The 22062-nt window shown below is 42.4% G+C and overlaps 2 protein-coding genes across 9 annotated transcripts in view; both read right to left on the reverse strand.

Moving 5' to 3' along the window:
* Positions 1-17170, reverse strand: part of SEC31B (SEC31 homolog B, COPII coat complex component) — a 35482-nt gene extending 18312 nt beyond the window's left edge. For 5 of the 8 annotated variants that reach the window (XM_081268489.1, XM_081268491.1, XM_081268492.1 and 2 more), the window contains exons 1-9: positions 13724-13822; positions 11232-11355; positions 10796-10919; positions 3865-4060; positions 3560-3655; positions 2437-2580; positions 1932-2074; positions 650-749; positions 360-521 (exon numbers count right to left, since the gene is read on the reverse strand). In XM_081268489.1, the coding sequence (XP_081124615.1) occupies positions 360-521; positions 650-749; positions 1932-2074; positions 2437-2580; positions 3560-3655; positions 3865-4060; positions 10796-10919; positions 11232-11310 (1044 nt within the window). In that variant the 5' untranslated portion in view covers positions 11311-11355; positions 13724-13822. Of the gene's footprint in view, positions 1-359; positions 522-649; positions 750-1931; positions 2075-2436; positions 2581-3559; positions 3656-3864; positions 4061-10795; positions 10920-11231; positions 11362-13723; positions 13823-16843 lie in introns of those variants that run through there. The other 3 variants (XM_081268487.1, XM_081268488.1, XM_081268490.1) reach the window with 3 other exon arrangements.
* Positions 17156-21849, reverse strand: NDUFB8 (NADH:ubiquinone oxidoreductase subunit B8). Its single transcript, XM_081268495.1, has 5 exons — positions 21694-21849; positions 21337-21463; positions 19994-20093; positions 19423-19578; positions 17156-17345 (listed from the first exon to the last, which is right to left on the reverse strand). The coding sequence occupies exons 1-5, from the start codon at positions 21776-21778 to the stop codon at positions 17253-17255; spliced, it is 561 nt and encodes a 186-aa protein (XP_081124621.1). The 5' UTR covers positions 21779-21849; the 3' UTR covers positions 17156-17252.
* Positions 21850-22062: the final 213 nt, after the last annotated feature.

Genomic DNA, 22062 nt, shown 5'->3' on the forward strand with positions numbered 1-22062 from the left:
ACTATGTTCAAAGTCTATAATGGAGTATGAAAAAATGGATCTATAGGAGAGAGGGAAGTATAAAACAGTCCATACGCCTGAGATAATGGTCCCAGCACCGGGGTTTAATATACCTAAAATATTCAAGGGAACATCCAAAAACAAGAATCGAGGTGAAAGTCTCCTTTATATTGTAGCAGAAACATACCATCCCAGGAAGATGGGCACTGAAGCAAGGTGCTGCCCTCCCAAATCCAGGACTCTGGTCTGCCCATCTCTAATAGCCCCCACTTCTTTCCAGGCCACGTTTTCTTCTTTCTCCCCCAAAAGATATAAAGATAGCCCCTTCCCTTCATCACTCTCCACCAAGCCCTTCAAACCTTTTCAGCCTGTACCATGTGTTGGACTTCCCAGCTCCTACCCATGACAGAGTACAAACTGATCCAGCCATCGAAGGAGGCAGCAGAGAACACTGGAGGGTTCCGAGGGCACCATTGAACATCTAAGCACCAGCTGCTCTGTGTGGGTAGCTTATACACCACCTAACAGGAGGGAACACAACCATTAGAGACCGTATAGTCCAGGAAACCCAAAGCACATAAGCTCATAGTTGGGATTCCTCTAACCATCTTGTCTCCATCCCAGCACACCCATAGGAGAACCAACCTACCTCATTGTTCCCAAGGTTCCAGCACAAGATCTGGTTGTCCTTGGAACTACTGAGCAGCAGCTCAGCATCAGCTTGGCTCCATGACACTGACAAAATTCCCCTAAAAAGGAAAAGAAAGATGAATTAGCATTTGTGGAATATCCACAATGGGCAAAGTAAATTTCAGCTCTATAACATGGGTGGTCTAATTTCATTTTACAAATAAGGAAAACAAGACTTTGAAAAATTAAGTAGCCTTCAGATAGCTGTACAGCCAGAATGAAGTCAAACTCCAGAGCCTGAACCCTATGTGGTGCACAATCCTTCTTCCCCTAGATCACTGCTAAATGGCCTGCTTTTCTCCAGAGTAGGATCAAAAATCAGTATAAATCACATATACACTCATCCCTATAGTGCTTTCAGCCAAAGAGGGTAGTGAAGACCTAATCCTCAGAAGTCCCCAAAGAGGTATAAAGGCAAGAGGTCCCTTTAGCTAGAAAGAATAGATTGTGGGACTGCTTCAGGGCCGGACCTTTCACAAGATAGACAGGAGCCAAATATTTTTATTAAGGAGAAATCTTGGAGGAGGTTACCTCAGCATGTAGAAAAATGAATGTTACCTTTAGATCAGAGCCTAGGAACTCTCCCACGGGGGCTGCTATACTTTGGATCTTAAGTATGCCCCAACGGTCCATGGGCTAAAGTCTTTGACTCCAGAGAGGTGCTACTGCAACATAGTGAAACCTTTAAGAGGTGGGGCTACTGAGAAGTCCTTGGGTCATGAGGGTGTGCCCTAAATGGAATTATGGGACTCTGGCCTCTTCGTTATTCTTTTTTGCTCCCTAGTCATTAGGTGACTGGTTTTGCTTTACCAGACACTCCTGCCATGGATTCACGGCCTCACCATAGGTCTGAAAATAATGGGCTAATTGATCATGAACTGAAATCTCCAAAACTATGAGTAAAAATTAACTTTTCTCTTTATAAGTTGATAATCTCAGGTATTTGTTATAGTGATAGAAGACACAGGGACTAAACATCAACTCAAATATTTCTCATAATGCCATCCCTGTCCCCCTCCCTATAAATTAGATGGAATCACAGGTTCTTCTCCATAACCTCAGGATCTAAAAAACTTCTCTTGGTTATGACTCGAGCTAGTGCTAGCTATGTGTTCACTCAATGGCTTTGAAGCCAGGAAGGATGTTTGGTAGCTAACGTGAGGCAATTCATTGCTTCCTACCTAAGTCAGTTATGCCCCCTCCAATCCCACAGAAGATGTGGATGGGTTTTGGGATGCTACCTGCTGTGGCTCTCTAGCACCTTCAGGGGTGAGGAGGCAAAACGTAAGTCCCACAACTGAATCACTGGGAGACGGTCATCTTCTGAGCACAGCACTAACTGGGTAGCTATGTCTGGGTGCCAGGCCAGGCCCGAGCAATGCATCTGTGAACAAAGCAGATCTCAATGGGTGACATAATCTGACTCTTATTGTTATAAACTCTTTTCTGCCCAATAGGGATGGGACCATTCTCAGGGTAGGTCTTATGTTCCTTTTATGTGACTGGGAACACCACAGTCATCAGGAGATAAGTGATAATCATGAATAAATAAGGAAGGGCAGAAGCTTCCAAATTAGTTCTATTTACCTTCCCCAAGCATTCATTCCTAATAGGAAACCAACAAAGGGGCTGAATCCACATGTCTAAAAGTTGAAGCAGAACCCTGACCTAGAGCAGAACAGCTCCAAATGCTTGGTGCAAAAGAGAAGCCAGAGCCAGGCCTATGTTCTGGCCTCTGCTACTCACCCTGCTGCTATGATCACTGACTTTGATGATAGGTTCATTCTTCCTGAGATCCCATACAACTGCCTTGCCACTGGGATGAGCAGAAGACAGAATGTGCTGGACTTTCCGGTTCCAAGAGAGTGCCTTGACATCTTCTAAGGGCTGCTGAGGCAGGGTGTGGGGAGGTGGGAAGACTGTTATTCCCTGGACCAAGTATTATCTGCTATTCCACTTCTTCCAACCACCCACAAGCCCAAGAATAGACACGGGGCTCCCCAAACTAAGATAGTCTCAGAGAACTGGAAATTGAATTTTCCCAGGAAGATTCATTGGGGTACTGATATAGAAGCGGATGAGGTAGGGGTTGGGGGATGACAGACATGCTTGGTTTTTACTCCTATCCCAAATTTCTCCTGAGAGGGTAGAGGCAAGATTTAAAAACAGTCTTCTTATCTACTACAACAGAAGGGAGAGAAATAGGAAGGTGAAAAGGGAAGGACACGTAGATACCCAAGACCCCCATAGACAGTGAGGCAAAAAGAAAATCCAATGCTACTTGCAGGATATAAGATGCCATCAAGTTCATACTTAACTTACCTCATGATACTATAAGCGTAAGACAGAAAAGCCAGGAAGCAAAAAGATGGGCCCAAAGTTACAGACTGACAGAGAGGCACACTCAGAGACAGAAGACATACCAGATCCTGATTGCTTCCTGATACATACAGAGACAATGCTGACCCTCACCACAAAAAAAGGACAATGGTATGTCCAGGGTCCTACTTTTGCTCCCTTTCTGCTGAGCCCACAGCCCTACCCAACCCCGCCAAACCTACACTATAACAAGTAGCACTTCCATTCCTTTTCTCAGTGTCTTTTGCTACACCTGTCCTTCATCTTCATTCCAAAAACCTTTAAAACAGCTAATAACCACAAACCAACCATTCCACATACAGCCCCTGTACCACCCTTCATCCCAACTCTTATCTGGTCAATAGCATGTTAGTCTGTGGAGTTTATTGCCCTCCAGTGGTAAAGTCTGAAATCTACTGTTCTCTGGTTGACTACAGAATTCAAGACTTTACCTGGAAAGATCAGCTGTACACCCTAATAGCCCCAAGGCAAAGAGAGCCCCCCCCCTCACCTGTGACTTACATCCTGGGGTCATTGGAACGCTCAGGTTATTCAAATCCCAAATGAATATTTCAGAATTACTTGCCCCTGAGGCCAGCAGGTTGCCCTGTGTGAATAAAATGCATGTGGAGATAAACTATCTGAGAAACAGATGAGAGCAGGAAAGAGGGAAAAGGACCACAGTTAGGATATCCAAAGCCTCCACTGCAGCCTGGAAAGGGTTCAGAGTTACAGCCCAGAGGCTACAAGTGAATGTTTCCATTTCAAACGTGTTGCTCCATGGCTTGGCCATGTTTGATCACTGAATTATAGTACCTGGAAAGGATTAAAGTCAAGGGCTCTGACAGCTCCTGTGTGCTTCTGTCTCTGGGCAATCACAGGCTCCTTTCCAGAAGACAGGATGTGGGTCACATTGTACAGAGTAAGCATGCCATTGTCTCCACCACCTGCAATAACCCCGGAGCTTTCCAGAAGCCCATTGTCAAAGCTTCCCCAGATCAGCTTGTGAAACCTATAAAGAAGAAGAACCAGCATCAGCACCAACTTAGGTCCATCTCAGTAAACAGCCTTTGCCTTTTATCAAGACATCAGCACCCCAGGCTGAGACCTGCCCACCTCCTTTATTTCTCAGACAGAGAATGAAACTCTCCTCTAATTTGTCCTACCCTTTCTCTGAAAAAAATATTCCATCTATATTATACTAGAAATTAGGAAGTCATTGCCTCTGTTTTGTATGGGAGTATTTTTTTTAAGTTAATGTTGGGGTTATACAGGCCCTGTGATTACTACTTCAAATAGATGACTTTATTTAATCCTCATAACTCAAATAGCCAGATAATAATCACAGCAACTGATATTTATTGAATACTTATTATGTACCAGGCACTGTTTTAAATGCTTTACATATATAAGGTATTAGTAATATCTCCATTTTCAACTAAGGAAACTGAGGCTCAAAGAAGTTGTAAGTCCTCTATAGATAATGCTAGTAATTTCACCCTCATTTTTTAATTAGGAAGTGGCAGAATCAAGGTTCAAAGTCAGCCCATCTTATTCCAAAGCCTGAGCTCTTAATATCACAAAGTACTGCCTCCCTCTGAGAGGAAGACCCAACTCTCCTATAATTGCTTAGATCCACAACTGCTATTCCCTCTTCTCTCAAATTGTAAGTGAGAAAAAGACACAAGAACCTCTCCGCTCCATGCCTTTCCCACATGGCTAGCCCACTGGAGCTGTCACATGGCTGCAATGGGCCAGCAATAGAGACATGGGCGCATGAAACATTAAATGCTCCAGATGGGAAACACTTTTTCTTGCTTTCTGAGGATGCTTTTGAGGATACAAGACAGTGCCAGTGTCTTGCACAAAAGAAATAGACCCTGGATCCTCTGCAGACAAATTTGGTCCCATGTAAAACCTACAGGGAAGGATGTGAAGTCTCTAAAGTCTGTTTCACCCGCACAGTTGCTAACCAAGGACATTTCCACAGCCCTTTAGAAAAGTAAGATTTCACACCAAATATCATGAGATCCATAGCTACATGAAATATTCTCACATCCTGGGAACAGCAAAGAAACTGAATGGGGCAATAGGGCAGGAATTTATTTGCTAGGCATTCAAGCAGAGTCAACCTATCAGGAGTGCAGAACTGAGCACCAGTTCAGATCAGCTGGCATCTGAGGCAGAACAGTGAAGCTAACACAATGATAGATCTGCTACCACCAGAAAGGCAGATTGGTGGTAGCAGAAAGGCAGATTTCTAAGGCTGTACTGATCTTTACAGAAGAATGTGTCCATACTGGCTTAAGAGGCTTCCATATCATCCAAGGACTAGAGCTCATCAGGAGCAGAGAAAAAGCCATCAGAGGGACTGAGTTGCAGTACACAGAGTATAACAAAATGGTTTTCTTTCTGTATGCAGGCAGAAAGTACATTTTTGTTGTTCAACCCTTCACTAGTGAGGGTGAAGCTGGCATCTGGAGAGATCATGATAGAGAACACCTGGGTGAAATTAAGCAAGGTGGGGGACTTGATCACTCAGTGGGCTCAAGCAGTGTCGACAATCTATTCTGAAAATGAACAAGAACCAGAGATAACCATGGGGAGGAGGGGCAGCAGCTAAGGGAGAGGGGGGCCAAATATGACAAATGTTAATAACTGATGTCTCTGAGTGAAAAGCATGATTGTTCATCACACTCTTCTATAATTTTCCTATGAGTTTGAATATTTTAAAAAATAAAGTTAAAAAAAAGATGAAATTTATCCTGAAAAAGGAACTGAGAGGTTTAAGAAGAAGGTATAGGAAAAAGAGTTTCTATAAAAAGATGGGAACCTTTAAACATGAGAGTTTCTCTGCAAAAGGGATTCCCAAGATAATGTGAATAAATTATGACAATAATGGATACCGTATGGTATTACAGAATGATGGGTGGTTCCTAAAGAAAATATAGGTTCATTGATTCCTACCTGACCTCATTAATAGAATGTCCAGAGACAAGACATCAGAACTACATTTTTTTTTTTTCAGAGTAGAAAGTAGAGGCTTTATTAAAGGGCAGCAGAAAAGACTTCTCCCAGAGGAAGAAGGGGACCCAAGAGATGGAATCTGTGGAAGTGCAGTTGTTTCCCCTTTTTATAGTTCTTTCAGTGATGGAATGTAGGTGGGAAGGCCTGAAGTGCGGGGCACAGGCGGGGCAAAGAAGTAATCTTCATTAACATTTCTTTGGGATGGGCTCTGGGCCTTGGGCTTTTCCCGGACTTCATTAACATTCCAAGAGTAGTTCTGCTTTTCCTGGAATTCATTCTCAACATGGCCTCCATTTTGGATCTTACTCGATATTAGACCCGATTTACCTAACTACACTGACTACCTAACTTTAAATCTGGCTTCATTCCCCCCTCTAATTTTGGGAACTCCTTACTGCTGTAAGGAAAGGGGGCGAAGATCGCAGAACTACATTTTTAACAGGAGCATACACAAGTGATTCCAATAAGCATCCATGGCTGAGAACCACTGTACTAGATACAGCTTAGAACAAAAGGGGAAGACATTGAATTTCATAAAATTAGAAGCAACCCTAGCATCCAGCTCATGGTGAAGCTTTTGGCAAGATGAAAGAGACAAGAATGAAAAGAAAAAACTGAGGCCTATGAGATCAGGATGCTATACCGATTAAAGCTCATCTTCGACTAAGATTTAGCACCTTATGATTAGAAGTATCTTCAGTGAAGGAACTGAACTGGCACTTCATAGAAGAAAAAAAAAGAATTGGTCAACAAATATATGAAAACATCTGTAGAAATTAGGTTGAACAAATATATGTTCAATATCTCTAGAAATTAGAGAAATGCAAATTAAAACTATGCTGAGATTTCATCTCACTCCAGTCAGAATGGCAGTTATCAAAATACAAGTAATAATAAATGTTGGCGAGGATGTGGGGGAAAAGGTACACTCATACATTGCTGGTGAGACCTCAAATTGGTGTAACCACTCTGGAAAGCAGTATGGAGATTCCTTAGAAAACTTGGAATGGAACCACCATTTGACCCAGTTGTCCCACTCCTCGGTCTATACACAAAGAACTTAAAATCAGCATACTATAGTGACACAGCCACATCAATGTTTATAGCAGCTCAATTTATTATAACTAAGCTATTGAATCCACCTGGGTGCCCTTCAACTGATGAATGGGTAAAGAAAACATGGTATATATATGCAACGGAATATTACTCAGTCATAAAAAGGAATGAAATTATGGCATTTGTTGGTAAATGAATAGAACTGGAGATTATCATGCTAAGTGAAATAAACTAATCCCTCAAAAAAACCCAAAGGCTGAATGTTGTCTCTGATATGTGAATGGCTAACACACAATAAGGGAGGAGGAAGGGAAGAATATACGTACTTTGGATTAGACAAATGGGAATGAAGAGAAGGGAAGGAGGTGGGAATAGGAAAGACAGTAGAATGAATCAAACATTACTTTCCTATGTTCATAAATGAATACACAATCAGTGTAACTCCACATCACGTACAACCGAAAAAATGAAAAATTATGTAAAAACTCATTTTCTACTGTCATGTATAACTAAAAAGAACAAATAAGATTTTTATTTTTAAAAAAAGGAAGAAATATCTGCAGTGTGAAAGTTCTTGTTTCCGTGATTTATGCACAACTTCACTTTGGATTTTTCTTTCATTTGCTTAGTAAGGTTTCTTTTGAAAAATCCCAACCTCATGCAAGCAAACTGAAGTAAAAAAGAGTTTGTTCACATCCAGGCTAAAATCATTGGGGAAATCCAAGTTTCCTTAAACATCAGAATGGTGGAGGCAGTGCTCCAAGCTGGAGAATGAAAGCAATGAAATGGAGCAACAGCTATTGGAGAGACAAACTACTTTCCTGAATACCTACTATGACAAGGCCACCTAGTATCTACTTTGTATTCTGAACCTCACCATAGTTTTAATTGCATTTCTCTAATTGCTAGTGAAGAAATGTTTATAGCAGAGCCAGAAAAGTTGAATACTGTGTCCAAAAGGACAGTAAGTAGCAGAGCCAGGATTTGAACCTAGGTCTATCCAATAACAAAGCCCATGTTCTCTCCACTCTATAAACTTGATGCCTCTAGCAAAAATGCAAGTCTTGAGAACAGAAAAACTGAGAAGTACACAAAATTATTTTTTTCCTTCTGAGTACTATCTTTTACATAAGCATCCAAAAAGATATCACAGCATTCTGGCTACCTAGAATTAAGATAAAGGTAGAACAATAGAAAACAGATCACCTACTCACTCCATGTTATTTAGAGGATATGTCCTACAGAGGCTTCTCAGAGACTTAGAACCTCAGTGTAGACAGAGCATAGTATAGCAGATCACACACTGGACTCTGACTTCATTTAGCCAAAGCCACTATATCTGCAGTCAATGACATAAAACTATAATTTGCCCAGAAACATTTCTTCTTGAGTGAACTTCATCTAACAAGCCAAACATCACTTGCTTCAGTGCACATGCTAATCTGCATCGATTCTGCTTGCATCCAGAAGCACTTATCCATTCATTCTCTTCATCTATGCATGCTTCAGGCTGCCCTTTTTCAATACCCACACAGTGGTTCATAACATTTCTTTCAGTCAGATATTTTTGATAGATAACATTTCTTAGCTACTTCATGGATTGAGAATAAGGAAATCTTCATAACCCAAATTTGGCTGAGGCATATATTTGGTGAAAAGGGAAAGCAGAGGAAAGGGGAAGATTTTGAAAAATGTATGTCTAGTTAATAATGAAGAGTCACAGGAAGAAGCTTTAAAAAAAAAAAAAAAAAAAAAAGTAAAAGGAGACTACCATAAAAAAAGAAAGGGAAAAGAGATTGAATGTAAGACCTGAATTCAGGTCTTAGCATATTCTCAGACTTTCTGTTATTAGGTTAAACTGTGAAAAGAAAGAAGAGAGTGTTTCTGCCTAAATATTTAATCTCTGAGAGAGACTAAGAAATGCACAGGGGTTCACCAACCATCAGATATAAGATTGCCTTCTAGAAAAAAAAATTTTTTTTTTTTTTTTTTTTTTTTTTGGTACTTGGGATTGAACCCAGGGTCACTCTATCACTAAGCTATATCCCGAGTCCTTTTAATTTATTTATTTTGGTACTGGAAATTGAGCCCAGAGGCATTTTAACCACTGAGTCAATTCCCAGCCCTTTTTATTTTTTTTATTTTGAGAGAGGGTCTCACTAAGTTGCTTAGGGCCTTGGTAAATTGCTGAGGTTGGGCTTGAACTGCAATCTTCCTGCCTCACTCTCCCAAGTCACTGAGATTACAGGCATGTGCTACCATACTCTGTTTAGAAAAACAATCACCAAAATAGGGTGAGCAAGATTACTCACTAGGCTGTAAGAAGATTTATACATTCAACCTATAAAATGATAGAAAATACACTTTATTAATAGTATAGTAAAACATACATTATTTATATTGAATATATAACTTGAGTACAATGAATATTCACATTTTTCTGATGGGATAAAAACTTACAGATCATTGATTCAGACTGTTAAGTCCCACCTTTACAAAACCTTTAAAAAGGCAGTGGAATAGGGCTGTGATTGTGGCTCAGCAGTAAAATGCTCATCTAGCACGTGCGAGGCCCTGGGTTCAATCCTCAGAACCACATAAAAATAAATAAAATAAAGGTATTGTGCCCAACAACAACTAAAAAATAAATACTTTTTAAAAAGGCAGCGGAGGGCTTGGGATGTGGCTCAAGCAGTAGCGCGCTCGCCTGGCATGTGTGTGGCCCAGGTTCGATCCTCAGCACCACATACAAACAAAGATGATGTTGTATCTGCCAAAAACTAAAAAATAAATATTAAAAAAAAAGTTCTCTCTCTCTCTCTCTCTCTCTTAAAAAAAAAAAAAGAGGTTTGAGCATGCAGCGGAAAGGAGAGAGAAAAGGGAACATTTTTTAAAAAAGCAGCGGAATAATGGAAAGAAGGCATTGAGTCCAATGCCTAGACTTAAATCCTAGCTTCTCAGAGTTTCAGTTCCTGCCCATGTAAAATGGAAATAATGGTAATTAACACTTGAGCTTATTTTGAGTAATGAATAAAATATAAAGCTCCTAGCAGTGTCTGGCACACGCATATGTGCTCAATGAACAATAATACCTAACTTATCAAGGGCTACAAGGCCTCCTCTAGCCTAACCTGCCAACTAGGAAGAGAATGAATGACCCTCTCCTAATTGCGGTTTCACAATATCACCCATGAAATCCATGAGTACCTTGTCTTCCAGAGCCATGAAATCCAGGAGTACCTAATCAATGCCAAACAGCAATGAGAAGGATCATTCATTCTCTTCCCTGTTGGCAGAAAAGGATGATATTGTATAACATTGTGAGCTTCACAAGAGCCAAGAGAGGAAAGAGCCAACATCTCTAGGTTCAAAGAGAGATGAGGTCCATGTGGTTCAGGCTCTGGTGAGATGTCTGTGTAATATGTGCTGTCTGTTGTTGCTGCTGCTGCTGCTGCTGCTGACCAGGAAGATGAAGCTGGTTGTTTTTTAAAATCTTATTGCAAAATAAACCCAGAATTAACTTCTCTCCTGCTTGGCAAAACTCCTTCTCCCCTCACTTGACTCCTCATGATTCCTGAGATGTACACACTACTCCCAGGAGTTTTTCATGAGTATCATCATGAGGGTTTTCCCCGTATATCCATCAATAGTCCAAACAGAGTACCTGCTCGAGGCAGAAAGGACTCCTTTTTGTTTCAAGTCCATAGAAGGATCCCTGAAATCAACCTCAAAGATTTCCAATGTGCCATTTGTGCTAAAGGAGGCATCTAGCTGTTGGGCAGATGTTCCTAGGTACAAGAAAAGTCAAAAAGAGGCAGCATATGAGCAACAATACACACATGGATTTAAAGTATAAATGGGTTAGGGAGTGGAAAGGAAAGACAGGAGAGGGCTCCAAAGAAAGCATAAGGGGCCTATCCTTGAACAATAGTCCAAGACTAATCCCAGGTACCCAAAAAATCTCTATCCCCTTGCTTATGCAGTGAGTCATCCCCACCTTTCTATGATCCTAAACTTTCTCTGATACTCAATAATGAATTATAGGTGCTAAATTTTTCCTCAATGTATGTACTTTCAGTGGCTCCACAATATCACCATACCTGTGGCCAGATACACAGGATACTGACTGGCTGTGCTCCACACTTGGACAGCTGGCCGCTCAAGTTCCTTCAGCTTCATTGTCTGTCCTGTAGGTGGCAGAAAACCGGCATGCCTCTTGGCCCACTGAAAATAGAAACCAGCAAGTTTAAGGTCCAGATCCAGGGAGCATCAATAGACATTTGATTTTGTTTCTCTCCACCAAGATTTTGTTTCAGGGCAACACAGATTGACAAATACAAGAGGGCTCTTGAGTCACAGCCATTGTCACATTTGGGGGGAATGATCCCCTAATACTAAGGACAGCTCTTTTATTGAAATCTAATTCCTTAAAGCCCAACAGACATTTAACCACACTGGTTGCCCAAGGCCCAATGGTGATATTCTGCTAATCAAACCATTGGGCCTTGGGCAACCAGAAATTATCAAACCACATAATTTCTCAGTGATTCTGTTCATTTCTTTGGCTTCAAATATCATCATATGTGTTTGACTCCCAAATTAATATCATCAACACAAATCTCTCCTTTTAGTGCCAAGTTCTTATATACAATTACTAATCAAATATTTCTCCTTAGACATAGCAAAGATACTTAAGTTAGTCTTATAAAATGGGATTCTCTATTCTATATCTTCCCCCACCATCATCTCTCAGCCAGATTACTGCAATAATCTCCAGCTGGTTATCTCCTTGCTACATCCATCATCCAATTCATTCTCTACATCACAGCAGGAATGAACTTCTAAAACAAAAATTAGGATTCTGCAGGTCCATGCATAAAATCTTTCAATGCTCTATCACACTCAGAATCTAAAATTCAAGCTCCAGTCTACCACTTCATCTCTTACTTTTCTTCTTACATATTATATTAAAGCCAAAGTAGCCTTTTATTATTTCCTGAGTTTTTCCTACATGAGAGACTTTGCAAATGCTGTTCCCTATACTATAATGCTCTTCCCTTCACCCTCTGTATGACTAACTCTTTTATCATATCTTTCTGGACTCAGTCTAACCTCTTCAGAGAGGTGACCCACCTAATCAAAATCAGCCTCAATTTTTTTTCTTTATAGAAATTTGTAATTATTTATTTTTGCATTGCTGTTCTTTTTACTAATATATAAGCTTTATAAAAGCTAGCACTGTTTCTACTTTGTTTCACCATGTTAAAACTAGTACCTGCATCAATGACTGGCACATAGTGCTTGATAAATATTTGTTCAGTGAATGCAGATATCCATATTAACTGTATGGCTTTCAATCTAATTCTAATGCATATTCAAAATCCCATCCCAACATGACAGCAAGGGGGCAGAATGTTTTTTTAAAAAAATAAAGACACTGGGCACGGGGTTGCAGCTCAGTGGTAGCACACTTGCCTGGCATGTGTGAGGCACTGGGTTCGATTCTCAGCACCACATATAAATAAAATAAAGGTCTATCAACAACTAAAAAAATAAAAATAAAGACACTGAACTTGAGGAAGGAAACCTAGGACTGTGATCTGCTGACCTACAAAAACAGAAGGTAATATTACTTAATCTTTAATGTACTTTCCACCTTGAAGAAAGTTTAAGGCTGCCAATCAAACTGAGATTTCCAAGAGACCTCTAAACACCTGAGGCTCTATCAAGCATCCTCTGATTACATTGTTCAGTCACGGTGCCACCTGCTGGTCACAGCCATTGTCACATTTGGGGGAATGATCCCCTAATACCAAAAGAAGGAGCTACAATTGGCAACTGTGCATTTGACATGAATATCTCATTTATTTCTCCCAGTGGCTCTATTAAATAAATACTATCGTTATTACAGAGACAACTTGGCTAGGCCAAGATCGCCAGTCAGCCTCAAGAGCCCGTACTTTTAGCCCTTTAGTAATCTAAACTCCATAAAGGGTTTAAATCGCTGGCAGTCTAGAAACTGGGAAAACAGGCTTTTAATCTGCTTGGTTCAGAGGCACCTGTTCGCAAAAAGAGGCCTCCACGGGGGTTAGACTGGCTATGGCCCTAGTGGGGTGAGATGGGGCGGGGCGCTATGACCAGTCAATCTGCAGCGAAGGAGAGCGCCAGCTACCCTTGGCAGTCCAGTCCCTAAGGAGGAGAGTCAGCACAGCTACTCTCCTGCCGTCGGCCACACGCGGCGCACCAGGGTCAGTCGTGACAGACCTTCCCGCCAGGACGCAGAGAACAGGTGCGGGTTCCTGACCACCCCAGGTCTGGGCCCAAGTTGGATTGAAAGGCGCCGTGGAAGCGCTTCAGAGACTCCGCTGGGCATCCCCAGCGCAGCTGGAAGAGTGGGCCCGGGTGCAATCTGATGATCGCTTTAAAAGGGTCTCTGAGAGGAGCCCTGGCCGGAGTCCCGTGGGCGAACTCGACCAGCCGGCGGGGCTGGTGCATGCTGAAGTCTCAGCAGCTAGCAAGCTCCCGGAGAAGCTCTCCAGAGAACGAATAGCGCCCCTGGCAAGGTCTCTGGGTTTCCGCGGGGAAAACCCACCTGCGCGGAGAGCCCAGGTCAGGGGTCAGCCGTCGCCGGAGCCTGTGCTCGCTAAGGCCTTTGGGGCCCAGCTGGCTCTGTGGACGGCGGCTGCAGAGGGTCAAAAGTAGCCTGGTCCGGTATGGAACCGCTACCCAGACGCTTCGCTGAGCGTGAGGTGAACAGACCCAGAGAATGTATCAAATAGGACCGTAGCTTTAATGTAGCCTCCCTCACCTGCCTGTGATCACAGGTGTGGTGCACTGGTTCAAATCCCAGACCAGTAAGTTCCATTCAAGTGGAACCAGTCTCCCAGGACAGTCTCTGAAGTGTGAAAATACTAATTTGATTCATTATCTAGTCATCAAAGCGGGAGAAAACCCGTCCCTAGTCCCTAGCTCCAGGGGCTATCAGTGCATCCACTTAATTGAAAAGGTAAAAAGCTATCCAGCCTCGAAGTAATGACAGCCAATGATGCAGTCCAGTCCAGTAATAACTGGCACCCACAAACTGCTGGTTGAATTAAAGGCTACAGGTATGTGGAGGGCAAGACTACAGCAGACCCGGGCTGTTACCTCTCCAACCTGCAGAACAGGTGATATTTCAACAAGGATGAAGGGGCCAAGCCAGCTCATAGGTGCCCGGGCATTTCCCATATATGAATGAAACAGAGACTGGGGCAGGAGAAGGTCCAGATACAGACTGTGATTTACAAATACAGTTCTGCTGATAACAAGGAGTTAGTGAAAATTATGAATTTGGATGCAGCGGCTAGAAATATGGAACTCCTTAGAGAAGAGGTGAAGGAAGGAACTCAAGAGACCAATAGAACAATCCAGGAACCAGGTGTTGAAAACCTAAATAGATGGGCTGGGGATGTGGCTCAAGCGGTAGCCCGCTTGCCTGGCATGCGTGCGGCCCGGGTTCGATCCTCAGCACCACGTACAAAGATGTTGTGTCCGCCGAAAACTGAAAAATAAATATTAAAACTCTCTGTCTTAAAAAAAATATATATATATATATATATAGAGAGAGAAAACCTAAATAGAGCAGTGATTGTGAAGAGCTTCAAGACTCTTGTGACTGATTAAGGTAAGGAGTTCAAGCTATTGTGGCTCTAGAGCAGGGGAGACTAGAAATAGTGGTGCCATTAACAGAGAATTCCAAGAGGGTGTGTAAAGGGATTTTTATTTTATTTTGTTGTGGGAACTGTGGCATTTTCAATTTTTTAAAAAAAATATTCTGTAGGTAGCTGAAGTTCTTGGAACTAATTTGATTTCAAAAATACTATTTAATGCATGAAGCCTGTTGTATTCCTGCCTAATTATCTACCAAGTTGGGGTAATGGGTACCTGATGATGAGATTCAACTCTGCAACACAACTCTGGAGTTCCTTTTCATGTGGACTTGGGAGTTTGGGAGTCAGACAAGAGACAATTTGTGGCATTATCTGTACTTAGACCATTCTTTCTACCTAAGCACTCAAATATTTCTTGAATTTTTTAAGCACAACAGCAGATGAGACCTAGGGAAAAAGTAAACCAGGCTTAAAATCGAACCTCAGGCAATACCCAGAATTTGGGAAAAAGGGGGAAGTGTCACTGATGGGAGTTCTTCAAAAGAAATTTGAACCAGACATAAGGTCATTTTCAAAAGAATTGATTAAACAAAAAAGTGCACCTTTCTCAACTTACATCTCTAATTCTTTTCTCTTAGTATTATAACTGTCAGTCTTCTCTGCTGGGTTTCTGTTCTCACGACTAAAAGGCTCAGGGATCACTCCAGGTAAACTGGGCTAACTGGGCTGCACAAATAACCACATAAGAGACACAAATACCTTTTTCTTTGGGGTCACTGTGACAGCTCCTCTGACCTTAAGGGTCCGCAGGAAGAGAGGGGGGGGGAGGGAGAGAGAGAACGCACTATCCCCTTTTATTGAGAAGCTATTCAAAAGAGGCAAAGGGTCAGGGTTCAAGGGGCTGAGTCTATCTTCATGATGTCCACTGTCAGCAGGTTGACATCTAGGTAGGCCACACCCAAGGGCACAGTAAGGGGACATACACAAGGCACTTCCATGGAACATTCTATCCTAAACAGGATAAGGGGTAATATAACAAAGGAACAGGTGAGCATAGCTCCACCCACGGGGTTGTAGGAAGACATGCCCAGGCACAAAAAAGACAGTCACTGGAACCCTAGAAAAGAGCGGGGCAGTCTAGCAGTATGGGTGCCTGAAGCCACATCGCCCAGCAGGGGAGTTAACTCAGTCATGTGCAAGGTTGGTCTCCCACACTTCTCACCTAGGTATCTACTGGAAGGCAATTGTGCCATTTTATGTCCCCAAGGCCTATCAGTGTTCTGATACATATTTGACACACAGATATTTGCTAAATAAATTATTACTAAATGCTACAGAGAACAGAGAATGAAAATAAAAAAGTCAGTGGGAACCTTCAAAGAGTGGCATTTCAGTAGAACCATCCACTTTAATCTTACAAAGGTCTCTTTCACTGCATGGACAACCACTAAAAGACCCTGTATTAACTTGAATAGGCTTACTTCTATGGCTTACTTTGAACTTATGTTTTTGTTTTGTTTTGTTTTTTGGTACTGGGGATTGAACCCAGGGGTGCTTAACCACTGAGTTACATCCCCAGCCCTTTTTATTTTTTGAAACAGGATCTCACCAAGTGTTTAGGGACTCAATAATTGCTGAAGCTGTCTTTGAAATTGCGATCTTCCTGCTTCAGTCTAGCGAGTGTGCCCTGCTAAACACATGCTTTTTTATAGGTCAGTTTTCAGCAGTATAATTTTTAAAAATGGACCCAAAGAGACTCACAGAAGATGGGGTGGTTCACTTAAAAACAGATGTGTTAAGACTCTTAAAAACACACTTTTCCTCTGTATTAATCATTAGGGTAATGAAAGCTATAAAAAGGATTGATAGTAATTCACTCAATTGTCCTCTAATTCATAAATTTAAGTAAGGTCAACTTCTTAAGCAACTTTTTAGAAGTTGCTTTGAAACAAAGAATGCATATTCTTTTAACAAATTAAGATCAGAGATGATCACAAATATGTATCTACTCTATAATGTACTTGAAACATGTTAGAAAACAACTTTTTTTAAAAAAAACTAACCACTATTATTAAGATTTTTCATGAAAAATAAATCTTGTTACAACTTGCAAAGTCAGGAACACACACTTCTTCTTCTTTGACCCTATAAATGAAAAAGGAGCAATTAAAATTCTTGCCCACCTGCACAGTTCCAATGGAATTAACAAATAAACATCTTCTTATGTTTAGCTGCCCCATTCTATACTCCCAGCCTTCCAATTCCAGAGCAGGAAAAACAGAGAGTAAGCAGGGGAAAAAAAAAAAAAAAAAGAAAAAAAGAAAAGGATGAAGTTCTTCACTGCAATGACTATTCCAGGGGAAATGAGGCACAGATACCACAGCACTGAGTTTTATTAGGGATTTCATTAAGGTTAAATCTCTAGAAATGAGGGAGTTCTGGTTAGAGAGCACAAAAGCCCATGGTGCCTGCTCAGATCTCATAGTGAACCACTGGCTCAGGTTCTTTGGTGGGATCACCTCCTCGTTCCAGGTACAGATTATTATAAGGATACTGCTTCGGCCCCTAAGGAAAAAACACAGGTAAGCAACAATATACATACATACCTAGCTATCCTTACTCTGAGTTAACAAATATGCATGGTAAATGGATACACATTAGCCTCTGTTCAGACCCAGCTGGACTGGGAATGGTATGAGAGCAGCACTCCTCTTCCCTACTCAGCCCAAGGCAGAGAGAAAGCCTAAATTTTAAGAGAAGTGATGCCTACACTGTGAGAGAGGGGAAGAAAGGGAGCAGGATGGGGAAGGGAGGGAGAGAGAAAGAGAGTCAAAGCTTTCTAAATGAGACAATGCATCCATCCATCCCACTCTCTCTCGGGGTCGAGACAGACTCAATCTCCTTTAAGTCACTCAGCCTCTAATGGTTCCACCACTAAAGTGGCCTAGCAAATGAGGCGTGCAGAATCAGCAGTGGGGGAAAGCACAGAGGAGACATGGCTGGGACGTGCTTTAGGGGCTGCTGGCTTTACCAACAAACAGCTGTCAGAGAACACAGCTCAAGGGGAGGAGAAAAGGGTGATGTGCTTACAGAACTGAAAAATGGAAGAGCCACACTGTTTCTTGCTCTCCTGAAGTGAAGTTAGTGCTCACCCCAGCCCTATGTGCACTCTCCAGCAAGGAGCCCCTGGGGCTTGGCAGAAAGGCTCGTGTCAGTGCGCATAGATACAGCAGCTACCTTCAGGACATTGATTATTTCTGCAGAGGTAGCATTGGGCAGCCAACTGCAAACAAAACAGCCTCCTGCCTTCAGTCCCTCTCTTTCCAATCCATGCTAGAGACTATTCCCAGATTAATCTTCCTAAGAATCCAGCCTTCATCATGCACTTTTCTATTCAAAAACCAAAAATGGCTCCCTGCTACTCAAGGCAAACCAAGTCATTACTGCAACCCCAATCCCCAGCATGGTCATACACAGTAGGGGCTACCCAAATATTTAATGGATTAATACATCCCTACTTCATGAAGTCCAGATCCTTTAGCCACACAATAAAAACTGCCAATCTAACCAATCATCTCACCTCACAACAACCCAGAGATTTCCAAGTCTAGATTTTCACCAGAATTACCTGGAGATTGTTGAAAATATTGATCCTAGAACCCTACTGTGGAGCTACTGAATTAGGATCTCTAAGAAGTGGGACCCAGAAATCTGAATTTTTAGTAGCTCTCTAGGAAATCAATGCAGCTAATTATCTAGGAACTATTTTATATGACTATACCTATTCTACTTTGGCTCTCTCACACTCCTTCTCCCTCTTTGTCTTCTCTTGCCCCAAATGTTTTCTCCAACTTCTCCCACCACCCAAGTCCCCCCATCCTTGCCCCCACTTTGGCATTTAAAGTTAACCATATGTGACTCTACTTTGTGTACAACCAGAGAAGTGAAAACTTGTGCCACATCTGTGTATAATGAATCAAAGAGCATTCTGCTGTCATGTAAAACTGATTAGGATAAAACATAAAGTTAACCATACATTCTCAGAGCAGGTCATTCCATTTTGCACACATTCACTATACACATAAATATGTACACAATGCCAAACTCCCACATCTCTTCAAAGTTGCTCAAGTCATTTAACTAAATTTTCTTAAACTTCCTTAAAACTAGAAAGTTGATTTTCTATGTCCTTTACATTGACCAAAATATAACTGTATATGCTTGCAGTGGACACTTATTTGCTTCCAATACTGTAAAGTTCCTTTCAAATGTCTAACAAAGCATAAGATTTCAGTTCTAGATTCCTTGACTCTACCTTAAAAGATCACTCACCAAAATATAATTGGTTTAATCCTCAAGTAGCAACTCTGAAAACTAGCTGACTTCAACATTATCATTCTTCCCTACTCCTAACATGAGTCTTCTAACTTGGACTGGACTGAGAAGTTTGGGTAGAGCAATGCTCTGGTGCCAGACCAATGGGTAAGGACCTATCTTCCTGTCTCTTAAGACTCCAGGAAGCTAAGCTTGGTAATGGCTGGTTCCCTACTCCAGACTTCACTCCCTCAGAAAAGGGGGCTAAGCAGGTATGCCAAGGGAAGCACTTCTCAAATACCACGGGAAGGGGCGGGGGAATACTCACCACAGGTTGGTAGGTGGGATATTTTTCCCCCACCCAGAACATGAAAATCATGAAGGCCACGAAGCCGAAAAGGTGCTTACACATGGTATTCCAAGACACAGGTGTGGGGGATGTATCCACACGGTTCCTGATATACATGTCTAGGTCCCAGTGTATCTAAGGCAGAAAGGCAATAACCATCATAAACTACTCTTCCTGCAAAGGCAGGCAGTCCAGAGTGAACACAGCCTCATACAAAGCTTGACAGAAGCATTCTACTGCCATGGACAATATTCTGAGACACAAAGGACCACAAGAGTAGATGCTGGCCCCAGTCTAGGTTCTGCTCACCAGAGACAGCTCAATCATGTACAACTTTCACAGTACAGAGCTTTAATTGTTTCCAGAAGTCCTGCTCCATGTGCCTGACACATGTGGAACCTCAGGTCTCAGATCACTGAACCTTATTTATTTGAGCAGAAAAGCTTAGTATTAACTGGACAGAGAAGTGCCACTTGAGCTAAAGGGAGAATCTCCAAGAAGATACAGGGAGGAGAAAAAAGTTAAATGGGCTATGAGAAAATTTTCTCACCGGTTCACCCCAGTTCAACCTTAGGTCTGTGTGGTCCCATTCATACCATGGATCCCTCTCATGCTGTGAGCGATCAGGGAGCTTCGGATAGTCACCATACCTAAGAGACAGCAAGAAATTATGGAAGGGGCTATGAGCAGTCTCAGACAATTCAGTCTCCCATCTTTGAGATGAAAAACCAAGTGACAGATATAACTTCTTCACCTAAGGAAAGATGAACTGCCTCCCAAATCAAGATTTCAAGTTCTAGTCACAATCACAGAACCAACCAAATAAGACTATAGACTGTAATTAGATGGTGACATCAAACTCTAAACATTATAACATATAAACTTTCCTTAAATTCTTTCAAAAAGAAAGGTCACACAATTCTATAATGTTACAGCTAAAAGGGAACTTAGCTACCAATTTTATTGATTATCTGATTCCCTTACCAGATTAAAAAAATGAAACTAAATTTTATGGTCCGAACCCAGAGTCACCCAGCCAACTGGAAAAAATTTAAAAAGATTGGAAAAGCATTCTTTTCATAGGCCCTGTTTCTCAACCACAAGTTAGTATACCTCTCCATGCCTCAAACACCTCAAAGGACATCTTGCTTAGCTGGGCCCCCCCCCCCCCCAACAAACGCAGGTTCACCTTATAAAGATTGCTACCAAGGCTGTTCCTGTCTAAAATACAATTAAAACATGGGAAATGATGAAAAGTAGACATGTGTCACAGATAATAACTGAAAAATAAGGATAGGAGATGCTGAAATCAAGATTGAAAGAATGATACTAGGAAGAAAGTAAAGATGAGGGTAATCACTAAAGGTAATTAACCACAAGGATGATATGTGGAAATAGGGGTATGTAGAGGTAACATCAACTGGAGAAAGGAGGTTGGCCATTTCCACAGCCCTAAAGAGAGACGTACACACAAATATAGAGTACTCCATCTACAAATAAGGTTCTCATGACAGGAGTCCAGCAAATTTGGGGGCCAACAGAGGTGAGGCAGCTCCAGTCTGGTCACGTGCCTGGATGACAGCACCTAAGCCCAGCAGATGCTCAATCTAAATGAAACCCAGGGCTGTGGAAGGAGCCAAGGAAGGTTCCTGCTATTCGGGAGTCCTCCAGGGAGCCATTAAAATCTCAGCTTCCTCATTTGAGGAAACAGCCCGAGCCAAGGAGAAAATTGAGGTCCTCTAGGCTGCAGCTGCTCACCCACCCACTCTCACCACGAAGAAAAGCACCCACACCAATGACACAAGAGGGTTCGGGAGAAAGGGTCAGAGTAGAACCACCCATCATGTCTTCTCCCACTACTACCCAGGTACGAGCTGACCCTCTCTACCTCACCCCATGCCATCATCTGGGTAAGGCTCGTAGTCTTCCACACGCATATTGTACTTCTTGGCGGCGGCTGCCCGTTCTTCTGGGGTCTTAGGATAGGGCCCCGGAAGCATGTCCTTGGTAATGTGGGAGGCTGAAGCACAGAAGAGCACAGGTCAGACCAACCCCATTCGCCAGCAGCCCGGAAGGCTCAAAGCTGCAGAGGCCGAAGCCTGGCTGGGACTTCACCGGATCAGCGCGACCCTCCATCACCTCCAACCCTGCTAGGGCACAGACGCCGCGCGATATCCACTACCTCCCTTCCCTCACACAGATCTTCTGGCATCCCCTTCCCACACTGTGGCCTCGCCAGTTCTCGCGGACCTGTTCGTGCCCCTAGCGGCACCACGTTCCCGACAGCCCTTCTCAGCCATCGAACTCCCAAGGCCCCAGCTCCGGCCGCCGCCATCTTCACCTTCCGCGCACTTCTCCCTGAGCATGCGCAAAGGCCAGTCACGGCGTCAGAGTCCGGCCAAAGGCGACTCGGGAATCCTGGCGTGAAGGCAAATCTTCTGGGCTGAATGGGGCGGAGCTTAAACTTGGAACTGGGAGTCCTGTAGGAAGGTGAGAGGTTGTATAGAGGTCAGCAAGGGTAACGAGGAAGAAAAAGGCAGGTCACTTCGTAAAATGAACCTTTCTCTTCTCAGTCTGCTTGTCTTTTTCCTCTCCTTCACTTGTACTTTTTCTTTTCAT

This window comes from Spermophilus citellus, assembly GCF_964194105.1.
Source record: "Spermophilus citellus genome assembly, chromosome: 15".
Lineage (NCBI taxonomy): Eukaryota > Metazoa > Chordata > Mammalia > Rodentia > Sciuridae > Spermophilus > Spermophilus citellus.

Excerpts from the sequence above, each read along its gene's own strand:
- NDUFB8 (XM_081268495.1), bottom strand. The coding sequence starts at position 21,778 with ATGGCGGCGGCCGGAGCTGGGGCCTTGGGAGTTCGATGGCTGAGAAGG. Across the intron at positions 19,579-19,993 it reads GGTTGAACTGGGGTGAACCG|ATACACTGGGACCTAGACAT; the intron begins GTGAGAAAATTT and ends TTTCTGCCTTAG. Across the intron at positions 17,346-19,422 it reads ATCCCACCTACCAACCTGTG|GGGCCGAAGCAGTATCCTTA; the intron begins GTGAGTATTCCC and ends TTTTTTCCTTAG.